Source organism: Myodes glareolus, chromosome 3 (assembly GCF_982192425.1).
Source record: "Myodes glareolus chromosome 3, mMyoGla1.1, whole genome shotgun sequence".
Classification (NCBI taxonomy): domain Eukaryota; kingdom Metazoa; phylum Chordata; class Mammalia; order Rodentia; family Cricetidae; genus Myodes; species Myodes glareolus.
The window spans coordinates 116,797,123-116,811,374 of NC_142028.1; the positions used below are offsets into that span (position 1 = coordinate 116,797,123).

At 40.5% G+C, this 14,252-nt stretch overlaps 1 protein-coding gene across 1 annotated transcript in view; it reads right to left on the reverse strand.

Moving 5' to 3' along the window:
- Kdm4c (lysine demethylase 4C) overlaps nt 1-13,869 on the reverse strand; it is a 172,856-nt gene extending 158,987 nt beyond the window's left edge. The window contains exons 1-2 of the mRNA XM_085686138.2: nt 13,715-13,869; nt 2,646-2,806 (exon numbers count right to left, since the gene is read on the reverse strand). Coding sequence (XP_085542264.2) covers nt 2,646-2,789 — 144 coding nt within the window. The 5' untranslated portion in view covers nt 2,790-2,806; nt 13,715-13,869. The remainder of the gene's footprint in view (nt 1-2,645; nt 2,807-13,714) is intronic.
- Nucleotides 13,870-14,252: the final 383 nt, after the last annotated feature.

Genomic DNA, 14,252 nt, shown 5'->3' on the forward strand with positions numbered 1-14,252 from the left:
TTACATTTGTTTACATTGTATTTGTTTAACAATGTAAAAGTGTTGTTTTGTCTGCCTAAGGCACCTGATTGGTCTAATAAGAAGCTAAATGGCCAATTTAGGGATAGGCAGAAGAGGGATAGGCGGGGTTGGTGGGCTGAGAGAATAAGGAGGAGAGAAAAGAGAATGAGGGAGGAAAAAAAAGGGAGATATCCAGTCACTAGTCAGCAAGACACAGAGTAGCACATACAGAATGAATGAAAATTTAAAAGCCCAGAGGCAAAATATAGATGAAGAGATCAGGTTAAATTAAGTTATGAGAGCTAGCAAGAAATGAGCCTAAGCTAAGGTCAAGCATTTACAAATAATAAGAAGTTTCCATGTCATGATCTGGGAGCTGGTTGGTGACCTAAAAGAAAGCCTACTACACAGATACATTTTCATTATATTCTGGAAGGCTACATCTCCTGGTGTAGGTCAAAGAATAAATTATACAGACAGTAGCTCCTTCAAAGCTCTAAATATGATTTATGATCTGAACCTGCAACAGTCTTTAGCACCTTGATGAACATTTCTATGACCCTAAGCACATCATTTATCATTATTTTTTAAAGATATAGTTACATATCTTTAGGAACAAGAAAAAAAATGAACATCCTCACAGATCATTTTTTGTTTTATCTGTTCTAAGCTACCAAGAGCTATAGATTATTTCTCGTAAGACTTCTTGTGGACATTTACCCTGAACACCAAACTCATTTTTACATAGAAGCCAGTGTAACTTGTTTTTGCAAACAATGTCTCAACTCAACATAGCAAAAGAACAGTACAAGAAAACATTTACTACATCTTCCTTCCCAACTTTAATGGTTAATATTGATTGCCAACTTGGCAGAAATCACCTAGGAGACTGATCTAGATTGTATTACAGAGATGTGTAGTCCCACCTCAAATGTGACTCAGATTTTAGCCACAAAAAGTAGAAAACAAGCTGAACAACAATATTCATCTCTTCCTGCTTCCATAAAGTAGATGCAATGTGACCAGTTGCCTGATGTCCAGGCCACCATGATGGACAGTATCCTAAAACTGAGCCAAAATAAACCATTCATTCATGAAACTGTTTTGTCAGAATAATCAGAACTGTAAGCCCATCTTCACTTCTCATTGCAGAAATAATAAACCCCTGATATATTAACTTGGTGGGGTGTGATTCCAACACTTAGCAAGTTTGAATCCAGCCTTGGCTACAAAAGACCATGCCTTTAAAGAAAAAATAAAAATAAATTAATAGGAGTGGTGTATTGTAGAATATTATTTTGAGGTACTTTACATTTGTATATGTTGTGGAACATTTGTTTAATGATGCGAAGATGTGTTGCATTGTTTTATGATGCATTTCTTTAACTCTGTGAAAATCTGTTACTTTGCCTGTCTAAAACACCTGATTTATCATCTAATTAACAGTTGAATGGCAAATAGCAAGATAGTAGAAAGGATACAGCTGGCAGTCAGAATAAATAGAAGGAGAAAAAGCAGGATCAGAAAACAAGAAAGATCAAGGAGCAAGACAAAAGGGCTAGTCACACAGCCAAACACAGAATAACAAGGAAAGAAAAGATATACAGAAATAGAGAAAAGCAAAAGTCCAGAGTCAAAAGGTAGGTGGGATAATTTAAGTTATGACAAGATGGCTAGAAATAAGCCAAGCTAGGACTAAGCATTTATAAGAAAGAATAAGACTTCATGTGTTTATTTATTTGGTAGCTGGGTGGAATGTCCCCAAAAGAGTCAAAAAGAGCAAAGAGTAAGAACAAGTGACAACAGAAGTGAGCTACAGAAATGGATCGCTAAAGAGCACTTGCTGCTCAATCATGATGACCAGAATTCCAATTCTAAGACCCATATGGGGTAGCTGATAACACTCGTAACTCCAACTCCAAATGATCTAAAGTTCTTTTTAGCCTACATAGCCAGTGAGTGGAAGTCGGAGGACAACCTAGGATGTGTACCCTTACCTCATACCTCTACCCTTTTGACACGGTGGTCTTCTATGTCAGGCTAAATGGCCCACAAGCTTTTGAGGATCTTCCTGTCTTCATTTGCCACAGGAGGGCTGGGATTACAATAGATGTCCTACAGGGTTCTAGGGACCGAACTTATGTAAGATAAGTAACACTTCTACAAATTGTTGTTTTAAAGTGAGACAGGCATGGTAGGAAAGACTTATAATCCCATCATTTGGGAGGCCATGAAATGATGGCCATGATTCAAAACAGTAAAACAAATAAAAAGAAAAAGTAGAAGCAAGGAAAGGAACACAGAGAGGGAATCACCTTAACCTTCAATTTAATAGATGTTTTCTATGAGAAATGGATGAAAACTGATACATTCACACCTCTGGAAGTCTTACTTTAAAAAAAGGAAGAAAGAAAGAAAAAAGACAAGGAGGAGGAGGAAAATGAAAAGAAACCACTATAGAACACACCCTAGCATAAAAAATAATCCAAAAGTAAGATAAATATTCTTTAAGAAAATTAAGTGTTCCAGTTGCATTAACAAGCATAGCAGACACATTGCACTGAAAGAAACAAATAACAACAACAAAACTAAAAATAAAATCTAAACTCAAATGATACTATTTTGTGACTAGGCTGAGTAATCACCTTCGCAAGACCTGCTCGGTGGGCTCCTTTAGACTCCATGTATGCGAGATATTTGTTGAACTCCCGGAACTCCTCCATGGAAGGTCTGAAGGTCATTATCTTACAGCTGGGATTCAGAGGATTATCCACCTCCACCACCTCCATGATGGTTACAGACGTCTCTGCAGAGAAAATGTGACTATTAACAATGAATTACTGAAGCTGTGCTTACCAGTGGCCTTCACCAACATTTCATGTGTCTACCAAAGGAAAAGGAACTTTTCTTTTTAGTTATTGTCCATTCCTTCCCACCTCTCTGAGACTTTCAGGTCTTTTCCTGGCCTCCGGTAGCTTCCAGACATGTTCCTATCCTGGGTATAGAATCACTGACCTGACTATACTGCTGACCTCCATGAAACCTTTCCAAGTAAAAATGAATTTTCTGGAAGTGCAGTTTCTCACAGATGTACAAATTCCACTATCTCACTCACACATGCATAAAGGCCTAGGATGTACACTGCATGGAAAATGTTCAACATACCTAGCACGGAGCTGAAGTATGCTTTCAGCTTTTTATAGCATGCTTTTCTATGATAATTTACAAACCAATCACATGACAAAACCACTAGAAACTAGGCTAAAGTACTGAGGACAGAAAACAGGAATAGGGACACCAGAGGAGCTTACTACGCTAAGAAGGGACATTTATTGTGCAAAAATTAAGTCCTAAATTCAAACTCTAGTATCCATGTTAAAAGTCAAACATGGTCATGTTTTGTAACCCCAGCATTGTGGGAGAAGGCAGAGATAGAAGGATCAATGGGATTTACTGGCTGCCAGCCTAACTCCAGGTTCAGCTAAGAGATCCTGTTTCAAGGGAATAAAGGTGGAACATGATATCACAAGACACCTGATGTCCTCCTACCTGGTCCCTTTCTTTGTATAGTCACACAAACTCCTACAAACACTACATGCATATAAAATCATAACACGCACAATAAAAAATAATTAATCGCAAGACTTCCATTCAATATAGCAAACTTATAATTCTTTAGAAGTCCTTGCAAAACAATCATGAACTCATCTCGGGCATCCACAGAATACTGGACCCTCCCCGCAGGAAATCAGAATTCAAAGATATTCAAATCCTTCACATAAAGTTGCTTACTGCTTGCATATAACCTACATACATACATCTTCTCTACTCTTTAAATCATTTCTAAGACTATCTAATACAATGTAAAGGGTAAATGACCAAAGCAACTTGGAGAGAAAAAGATTTATTTGGCTTATACTTCCATATCACAGTTCATCATCAAATAAAGTCAGGATAGTATTTCAAACAGGGCAGGAACCTGAGGCAGGAGCTGAAGCAGAAGCCATTGAGGAATTCAGCCTGCATTTTTATAGAACCATGGACCACCAGCCCAGGCATGGCAACAATGACAATGGGCTGGGCCCACTATCATTAATCACTAATTAAGAAATGCCCCACAGGCTTGCCTACAGCCAACCTTACAGAGACATTTTCTTGAGGTTCACTCCTTTAGCCTGTGTCAAGTTGGTATAGAACTTTCCAGCACGGGGAATAAACTTAAATGCTAATACAATTTTTCTTTATGAGACCTCTAATATAACCCTGACTGGCCTTGAATTTGTTATGTAGTTGAAAATGACCTTGATCATCTGATCCACAAGCCTACATCTCCCACACTGTAGGATTAAAGGCATGCACACAAAAGATTTATGTAGTGATAGGAATCAAACACAAAGCCTCTAGGCAAATACTCCATCAACTAAGCTACATCCTTAACCAGATGTAATTTTTTTTACAAGCCCTTGGTTGTTTCAATTCATTGATCCAAAAATCTCAAATACAGAAAGCCAAATGTACTTTACCCTCAAACAGTATTTAACCTAACCTTCTCAAACAAGCTAAACTCTTTGTGACTTTAAATATTCCTCCCCTTGAAGTAGCCTCCGGCTGCTTCCTACTTTTGGTAATACAGCATTGTCCAATATAGGACTCAATGGGACACCCCCTGCTCCATCTCCTTGTCTACACACACACTATATGTACAGCAGCTGCCTCTCCCAATGCTGGCACTTTCCCACTAGCCATTGAGCTATCAAGTCCTGAAAAGAAAGGCAAGCTGGAAATATCAGGGGAATGGAGAGAAAGCTCATAAATTAACAGCACTTGTTATTCTTACATAGGACCCTGGTTCAAATCCCAGCACGCACAACCATCTGTAGGAATATATGTGGTATGTATACACACACACACAAACACACACACACGCCACATATATATACTCTTACAAATGAAATCAATCAGAAAAAAAGAAGTGTCAAATATTAAAAAGTCTTTACATAAAATAAAAAGTCTTTACATAAAAAAAAGACTTTTACATTTGGGAAAAGGAAAACAATTGTTCTAAACAAGAGAAAAGTTACTCAGAAAACAGATTAGCCAAGGGTGATAGAATACACCTATAATCTTGGTACTTGAAAGGCAGAGGCAAGAGGATTCACACTTCAGAAGTCAGCCTGTTTTATATACCAACCTCTAGGTGAGGCAGCTACACAGTACTATCTCAAAACAAAAAGCAAAACAACAAACAAGACTCATTTGCTTCACTAACAAAATAATAATAATAATAATAATAATAACAGCAGAAAATTCTAAGCAGCCTACAAAATATTTGTGTCAAAGCATACTTGATACATGAAATGAAACATTCCTTTTGACCAAAGTACAGGAGTAGCCTTGGTATTTCTCCGAGGAGAGGAAGCAGCCACTGAAGAAATTGGAAATGCAGCTAACCATTCAACAAACAATGATTGAATTACTAACTTTAGTTCCACAGGCACTCAGAGTACAGAACAGTCCTGTCACTAATGGAATAACACACACAATAAGTAGAGTGTTAATGCAAAAAATGCAGATCTCATTTTAAGAAAAGGGAAAAAAAAGCAGTTTTCATCCTAAGGGGAATAAGAGAGAGCAAGAGATAGTTTATTCTGAAGCAATTTTGACTGATTGTGTCCCAGGGAAGCACAGATTTAAGTTATCCCAAATTCCATGGTCCAACATGGAAGCAGTTTCATAGTTTTACAGAGCAAAGAATTATAAATCAAGGCAAGTTGAAAACAAATTGGTGGGCACATCAGAGAGGCAGTTAGAGAAAGCCGAGGGAAGCTTTCCTATACGCCCTAGAGGCTATTTGCTAACATTCTTATCCATTGATTAGAGGAAACTAAATTATCAGATTCCAAGAGGTTTTGAATTACTAGTCACAAGATGTTAGTTCTGGCACAAATGGCTTGAAAGCAACATCTTCTTCTGCAGAGGACTAAGACTAGCCCAAGATAAGGTAGCTGCTCCACAATAAGGTAGCTGCTACCCTCTAGAGCTGCAACATTCCAACCTCTATACAGCATTGAAATTCTAATCAGTCAGTCTCTGCAGACAAAGCTGCTTTTCAGGCATTCTGATTTACAATAGTGAGTACTAAGAAGATGAAATGCCTACAAGGATAGTTCCTGTTTCAAAAGGAGGGAAAAAAAGGCGTTTCAGAAAAACAAAATTCAGGAGATGCCGGAAAAAGAGAAATAAATAGGTATGGATATGGAAGATAGCTATTTCAGACAAAGGAAAGTCTCCTTAGGCTCTTTCCTTTAAGAGATAATAAGGAGGCAAATATAATTAAAAGCAAAACAGAGAGGGTGAGAAGAAAAGAAGAGAAAGGGAAATTTGCAGTTTATCTTAGTATGCCAGGAAATAATTTTGGACTTCTTCCCTTTAACCTTTGCAGTTCCTAAACTCAAACGTCTTTTTATACCATTCACTGAGTAACAGCTCTCTAAGGTTACCTATTCTGGGAAAAGTGAGGTAGAAAAGTGATCTCACCCACATTTTGATTTCTTATTGCTGTGTAAGAAAAAAAATGAAAGAAAAAAAGAATGTGAAATAAAGAGAGGCTGAAGAAGGGGGAGCATAAAGGAGGCAATTTATCAAAATCCAGGCGAGACAGAATAAAGGCTTGTATACATGGTGGGCAGTGAGATGCAATTAGGTTGCCTATTAGGTACATTCTGAAGAAAATTCCATGACAAAAATGAAAAAGGAATGAAAGTCAACATTTCTGAACTGTGGCTGCAGATGTAGGTCAATGAGGTAAGATACTTGCCTAGCATGCACTAGGATTGAGCCCCAGCACTGGTTGGGGAGCGGGGCGAGTTTGGGGGTGAAGGGAGTAGCTCTGGACATTAGCAATAATTCCAACACCTAAAATCCTCATCAATTCAAGACCATCTAGAGCTGTAGAGCAAAATCATGCCTGGTAAAAAACAAAAACAAAGGAGATGAGTACAAGTACGGTAGGACATTCCTATATTCCCTGCACTAGGGAGAATGAGACAAGAAAATCACAAGTTCAAGATCAGCCTGAGCTACAGAGTTCAAAACCAATATGGACAATAAGACTCGGTCTTTGGAAAACTGAAGAAAAAGAAAGGGCCAGGCCTGTAAACTCACCTACTCTGGAGACTTAAGCAAGAGGATCACTAGGAGTTGGAGGTACATAGTTAATGGGCTATATAGTGAGTGCCACAGTAGCATGGGTCACACAGAAAGATAAAACCTTGTCACAAATTGCTTCAACATAAGAATATAAAATTTGGAGTAATCTAAATCTGTGGTCACTCAAAATGGCTCTAGAATAAACTACCCCTTATTCCCTTTAAAATGAAAATTGTGGTTTTTTGCGTCGACGGCATCCCATATTCAATAAATGCTTTAGAAAAATGTACATATTACTTTTTTAATGTACATAGAACATACCACCCAGCAAAAATAAACAAGACAAATAATGGACCTTTATCCAAACACAAGTCACTACTGCAAAATCTCATATATATTAATCAATACATTCATCCAAAGAAAAGAAGTTATTTGACACATACTTCACTCTTAGACGCTAAATTCTGTTCCCTAAGAATTAGTTTAATTTCAATATCAAAAATTTCATGTAAACAACTAATAGTAATCTCATGATACTATACCCTAAAAAACTCTGGAAGACATGAGACTCAAAAGAAAATTTTTGATTAATTTAAGGCTGAACTAAAATATCATCAAAGTTATTAAAAGTTATAGGAAGTAAAATTGAATAAACAAACAAAAAAAGTTATGCTGGAGGATGGAAAGATGGCTCAATAGTTAAAGAATACTGATTGCTCTTCCAGACAGCCTGGATTCAATTCCCAGCACCCATACAGAAATTCATGACTATTAACTCCACTTCCAGGGAATCTGACACCCTCACACAGACATTCATACAGATAAAAGGCCAATGTACATGAAATAAAAATAAATCATTTTTTAATTAAAAAAAGAAAAACTAATAGTGATGACACACCCACCCCCCTACCCAGTGACAAGGTCTGGCCACATAGCCCACATAACACTGAACTTGAGAATTTTCTGATTTAGCCTACCCAAGAACCGAGATTACAAGATAAGACAGTCACCCAACACATCAGCTCTGGAGGCTTTTCTTTTTCCTCCGTTTATTTCCTAGACTTTCTAAAAGACAGGAATTTTATTATGTCTATTATTATATAAGTTAAAATATATTTATTATTTTATGGATTTTAAGTCTTTTCTCCTCTTCAAAAGTGCAACCATGATTCACAGAAGAAAATTTAGAAAATGCACACAGAGCAACAATTTACCAACCACTTCATTACCAAAAGTAATAACCACTATCAATGGCTATGGGGAAGGAAAACAGACTTTAACAAACCGACTTTATGGCAAATGTGCAGGATTAAAGAGAAACTGACTTAAAGAGACAACAACTCCAACTGAGCAGTTGGTTTCTTTTGTTTTATTTTGTTTTTGTAGCCCAGGCAGTCCCTGAGCTAAGTCTAATTTGAGCTGTAACTCCTGGTCCTCCTGCCTCTACCAACACATGGCTGGGATTACAGGCCAGAAATGTATACTCAACTACCCTCAATTCCAGCAGAGCTTTCAGAAAGGGGGTGAGGTAGTTAAAATGAATAAACAGTGAAGTATAAAACAGAGGAGCACTGAAACCAAAAGAAGAAAGAACAAAGTATCAAACCCTCCTTAGAACTAAGGAAACAGATGAGTGTAATGAGAAATGACCAAGTGATCAAAACTACAGGCTGGTTCTACAATGAAGAAAGGCTAGAAGGTGGAGCAAGGAGGATAAACTTCTTAAAAGGATTATTCTGACTGCATGGATGGAATCAGACCCAGCTAGCATGGAATATGAAAGGCAATGTCTTTTCAGTGTGTCAGTTAATTTCAAGAGGCTTTGGAAGTTGGGTGATTGAAAAACAAAATGAGTTATAGCACTGAGTCTGTCTAACTCTAATTAAACCTCATACCTAAAGAAAATTATGAATTATGTGTCAGCTCCCTGTCCAGACTGTTCCTGTGAATCTTGTCTCACTGAACACTAGTATTTTAAATTTATATTTAGGATACACAACATTTTCTATAGCCGTAAAAACAAAGATAGACATTGCATGTATAAGGCCCTAGGTTCTATCCCTAATACAACAAAAAGAAAAAAAAGGGGGGGCGGGCAATGACTTTACACAAAATCAGACGAGAAACAGCAGTGAAAGGAGAAAGGAATGGTGGACAAGCCTTTAACCCCAGCACTCTGAAAGGAGAGGCAGGCAGTTCTCCAGGAATTCCAGGCCAGCCCTGTGGACACAGTAAGTTTCAGATCAACCAGAACTACAAAGTGAGGCCTCCCCCCCCCCAAAATAAATAAATAAACAGCAGAATTGAAGCAGATTGATTCTCAGCTTCCTTAGGAACCTCCACACTTAATTCTATACTGGCTATACCAGTTTGCACTCCCACCAGAATGAATAATCCATTCCTGTCAGCATGTGTTGTCATTTTACTGATCTTGGCTATTCGGGTTGAGTTAAGATGAAATATCCAAGTAGTTTTAATTTGCATTTTCTTTCATTCTTCTGCATGCAGCCATCCGGTCTGACCAGCACCATGGCTAAAGATACTTTCTTTTCTCCAGTGTGTATTTCTGGCTTCATTATCTAAGTTCAGGAGTCCACATGGGTGTAGAATTATGTCTGGATAATCAATTCTATTCTTCTGAGTAATATGTCTGCATTTATAAGCAATATCATGTTGTTATTACTACTAAAGCTGTAAAATAATTTGAAATCAGGAATGATGCTACCTCCTTGCATATACCCAAAAAACTCTACATCTTACTAAAAAGATACCTGCTTATTCATGTTCATTGCTGCTCTATACATAATACCCTGAAACTGTAAGCAGCCTAGGTGTCAATGAACTATTGGAATGGATAATTAAAATGTGTTACATTTATTCAACTGAATATGAAACAGTATTCAGTTGTTAGCAATAAAATATAGTGTTATGGAGAAATAAAGGGGAAGGAATAGGAAGACCAAACTGGTAGAGAAACGGAAGGGCTCGGTAAAAGAGGGACTATGGGCAGGAGCACTGAAGGCCTTTTGAAAAGCAATATAGAAACCTACTTTAGAAGTTTCCTAAAAAATATACACCTATGAAAGTAATCTAAATGGAATCATCATATAATAGGAGAGACAACACCCCAACTACATATCGTATGCCACAAATCCCCACTGCTGGGAATAGGTTACATCTTTTTGAGTCAATAATCAAATGGGCCCCATAGACATGCCTGCAAAACATCACAGGCTGGGGGACGGTGGTTAAGAGCACTCACAGACTGCTTTTAGGAGGAACTAGGTTGTATTTCCAGCACCCACATGGCAGTTCACAACTATCTGTAACTCCAAGACACAGACTCACACAGACATACATGCAGGCAAAACACCAATGTACATAAAATAGAAATAATTTTAAAAAAATCACAGGTTTTTGCCAAAGCTCTTGGTTACTCATCAGCTACTTCTGTTCTCAAACTCAGAAAAATTGATCTGGTATCTAAACAGAAGCTTTACCCCTACTGCCTAGCATTCATGGTGCTGGAAGGTACTTTGCATGCTGCCAAAGAAGAAAAGTTAATCATCAATATCACCCATCTACAAACCCTGTAACCAACAACAGTAACCTGACTGCAACGTAGACTATGAGATGGAACCCATAAATGTCACAGCTTAAGTGGTCAAACACTTGAAGTAAGTCATGGACATGGGAGAAAATCTACTACTGTTGTTCTGCTCAGGGAACATTGCAATAAAATGACTGCTAATGACAAATTGCTATACTCACAGATCAGTACCTCACTCAACCCTCATCAGATAAGGTTCTTGCAGTAGACAGTAATTAACTCAGAGACCTACAACTGGGCAATGTGCAGAGAATAAAAGACTTTGGAGCACTCAGGATAAATAAAATATCTTCACCAAACTCCTCCATCCCCAAGTTTCAAGGATCTATACGAAGAGAAGGTAGAAAGCCAGTGAATTGCCCAAGGAAACAGCATCTTCCAGGCACAGCAAGAATGGCATATTTGAACTCATAGACACTGTGGTACCACACACAAGTCTGTATAGGTTCAAGCGAGATGAGGTCTCCCCCAACACATACTGAGAAGAATAAGTGGACACAGACTCCCAGCCCTAAGAAATCAAAGTCAGTTTTCTCCAATGGAGTGATACATATCAACCACCCTCCAGGGCAGGCCTCAGGCCCAGAAGTAGCTGGCCACAATAAAAAAGAATTCCCCCCCTTCTCTCTGTCTCTGTCTCTCTGTCTCAGTCTCTCCCTCCCTCCCTTGGCACCCCTCTGTGTGTGCATACATTTTTTGTTTTATTCATGAATTTTCGGCCTTACTGTTTTTTTGTTTTGATTTTTGGTTGGTTGATTGGTTTGGGGGCATGGAAAGAGAGACAAAACACAAAATATGTAGAGAGGTGGAGAGGAGCTGGAAGAAGTTGGTGCAGGGAAAAACATAATCAAAATATATTTATGAAAAAATTTAAATAAATATAAATAAGAAATGGTACTTATAGGAGCACTAAACATTAATATATAATAAAAGAAAATCTTAAAAGGCCTTCATTTCCTGTTGAACTTAATGGCAGTACAAAATTTTATCATTTAACTTTAATAAATAATAATAAATATTAAAGCCATAACTACAAGCAGTAAGAAATACTGTTAACACAAAGAAGGACTTAGAAGGTAGCTTGGTGGAGTGCTCGACTTCAGTACCCTGCTTTGGAGTCAAACAATGGTAATCCCTACCCCCAGGAAGTAGTTGACAGAAGGTTCCTGAATTCAAGGCCACCCACCAACCCAGGTGGGCTACTAGAGACAGGGGCTAAGGTAGTAATTAAGTACATTTCCTAGTAAAACAATACAGGCCGGAGTTACATTTTGTTGTATTACCGATTTCGTGGAGAACTGTAAACATAATGTGTAAACTCATAATGCTAAGATGGGAAGAAAGGCCTAAAATTCTGAACAACATGGCAATATATAACAAAACACGGTATGGAAGGTTACCAGGTCAACAAGCTTCAGAAAAACTTTAGTAATCACGCTACTTAGTTTTTTTTTTTTTAAAGATTTATTTTTTTATTATGTATACAGCCTTCTCTCTGCATGTATACCTGCAGGCCAGAAGAGGGTGCCAGATCTCATTACAGATGGTTGTCAGCCACCATGTGGGTGCTTGGAATTGAACTCAGGACCTCTCGAAGAGCAGCCAGTGCTCCTAACTGCTGAGCCATTTCTCTAGCCATTAGTTTTTTTTAAAAAAAAAAAAAAAAAAGAAAAAGAAAAATCGAAATTTTTTCTCCTTTCTTTTTTTCCAGTCATAGAAATTGAACGTAAGGTCTTCGAATACTAAACATTCACCCTATCATTTAAACTATATCCCAGCCTGGGACCGTAAATTTTAGAGAGTAAATAGTCCGTAGCAGTGCAGAAATGTGAATGTGAACACCAAGAATCCCTGCACTGAGGAGATAGACGCAGGTAGATCTTCTTGAGCTCCAGGTCTGCTACCATGAATTCAGGTCGGGAAGGACTACGAATAGTAAGACCCTGACTCAAAAGGCAAAAAATAACATTTTTTCAGCCACTAATTTTTAAGCACCACGCTTTCAATTAGCATATTAATAACGTTGCCATAGAAACCGTGGCTTTCCCCTTAACCCGCCCTTCTTACGTGCAAAATTCAAGTGGGTGAAATAGGGCAAAGACTGGTGCCAACCTAAGCAGACCGAGCCTATCAAACGCTTCTCCCGGGAACGGACCGCAAGTCTAACTCAAGCTTTCTAAGTAGTGCTGGGTAAATTACCAAGTGTGAATGACTGCATTGAGTGAAGGAGGAAAAAAAGTTTGCTAAGTCTTCTTTGGGAACATCTAAGCAAAGGCGGTCCGAGCGAGGCTGCTGGGCTCAGGCACACCGACCGCAGCCTCCTGGGTTCAAGACGAAAGCAGCCGAACTGAGCGTAGCTGCTCTCCCTGCTGAGCAGAGAACAGCAGGTTCCAGCCCGGGCTAGCCCGCCTGCCTTCCCCGCGCCATTCCCACCGCATACACACCACGTCCTGTGCCTGGCAGTTCACACGCCCCATCGTACTCGCATCTATTAAGCGCCCACTGTCTACCCGCATCCTGGCTCCTCCAGGAACTGCACAAGAAATGGCCTCAAGACGGAGGCCAGAAAAACGCAAAAGGTCATCTGCCAGGGCCAAGAACAAATCCGAGTGGGGGGGGGGCGCTACCTGCTACCTCGCGGGTACGGGCAGCCCGACCCACGGGAGGCCCGCAGGGGCCCAGGCCCGGCCTGCCCGGCGTCGGCCGCAGACGGGTCGGTCGGCGCCCCAGACCACCCCAGCCCGGCAGACCGAAGCAGCGCCGCCTCGGTTCGGCTCCCGGGAGGCCGGCGAGCGAGTTCCCGAACCCGGGGGCCCAGAATGGGCTGTCACGGCCGCCTCCTCCCTCCCAGCTGACGGCCGTGCACCGCGGAGCGCCCAGGCCTGTGCCGCTGCCCTGCCGAGATCGGCCGAGGCCGCCACTCTTTCCGCTCCGCCCGGAGCGAGAAGCGGTTACCTGCGCGGCGGGCGGAGGCCCGGACACCACCCGGTTGCGGAGAGGAAAGTGCGGCCTCCCCCGAGGCTTTCGGGATCTTTGGAAGACTTGTTCCGCACTGGGTGACAGCTGTTCGCTGCGCACGCGCACGCGGCGCCACCGCGGGATCCCTCCGCGGCTCCCCGCCCTCCCGGCTCCGGGGTGGGCAGGAGGCCGTGCCCGACGCGCAAGCCGCACAGCCTGGCTTCCCGTGCGTGTGCTGCACTCGCCCTCACGTGACCGCTGGGCCGGGCGCTCACGGGGTCACGTGGGCTTCTAAACTGTTTAAAGGTACCCAGTACCTTTGAGCTGAGACTTCCTCTCCCTGCTTAGCCTGAAGCCTCTGCCGTGTAGTTCCTGCTCCTTGGGGACAGGCTCGTCTTCCTCAAAGGGGAAAAACACTGGAAAAGCAGAAGGAGCAGGTGCACAGATCTTACTCGGAGCACTCACTGGGTTCCCACAGGCTCCACAAGCCTGCCTAGACTCTGCACACGGCTCTGTGGCAACCGTCGGAACAAGG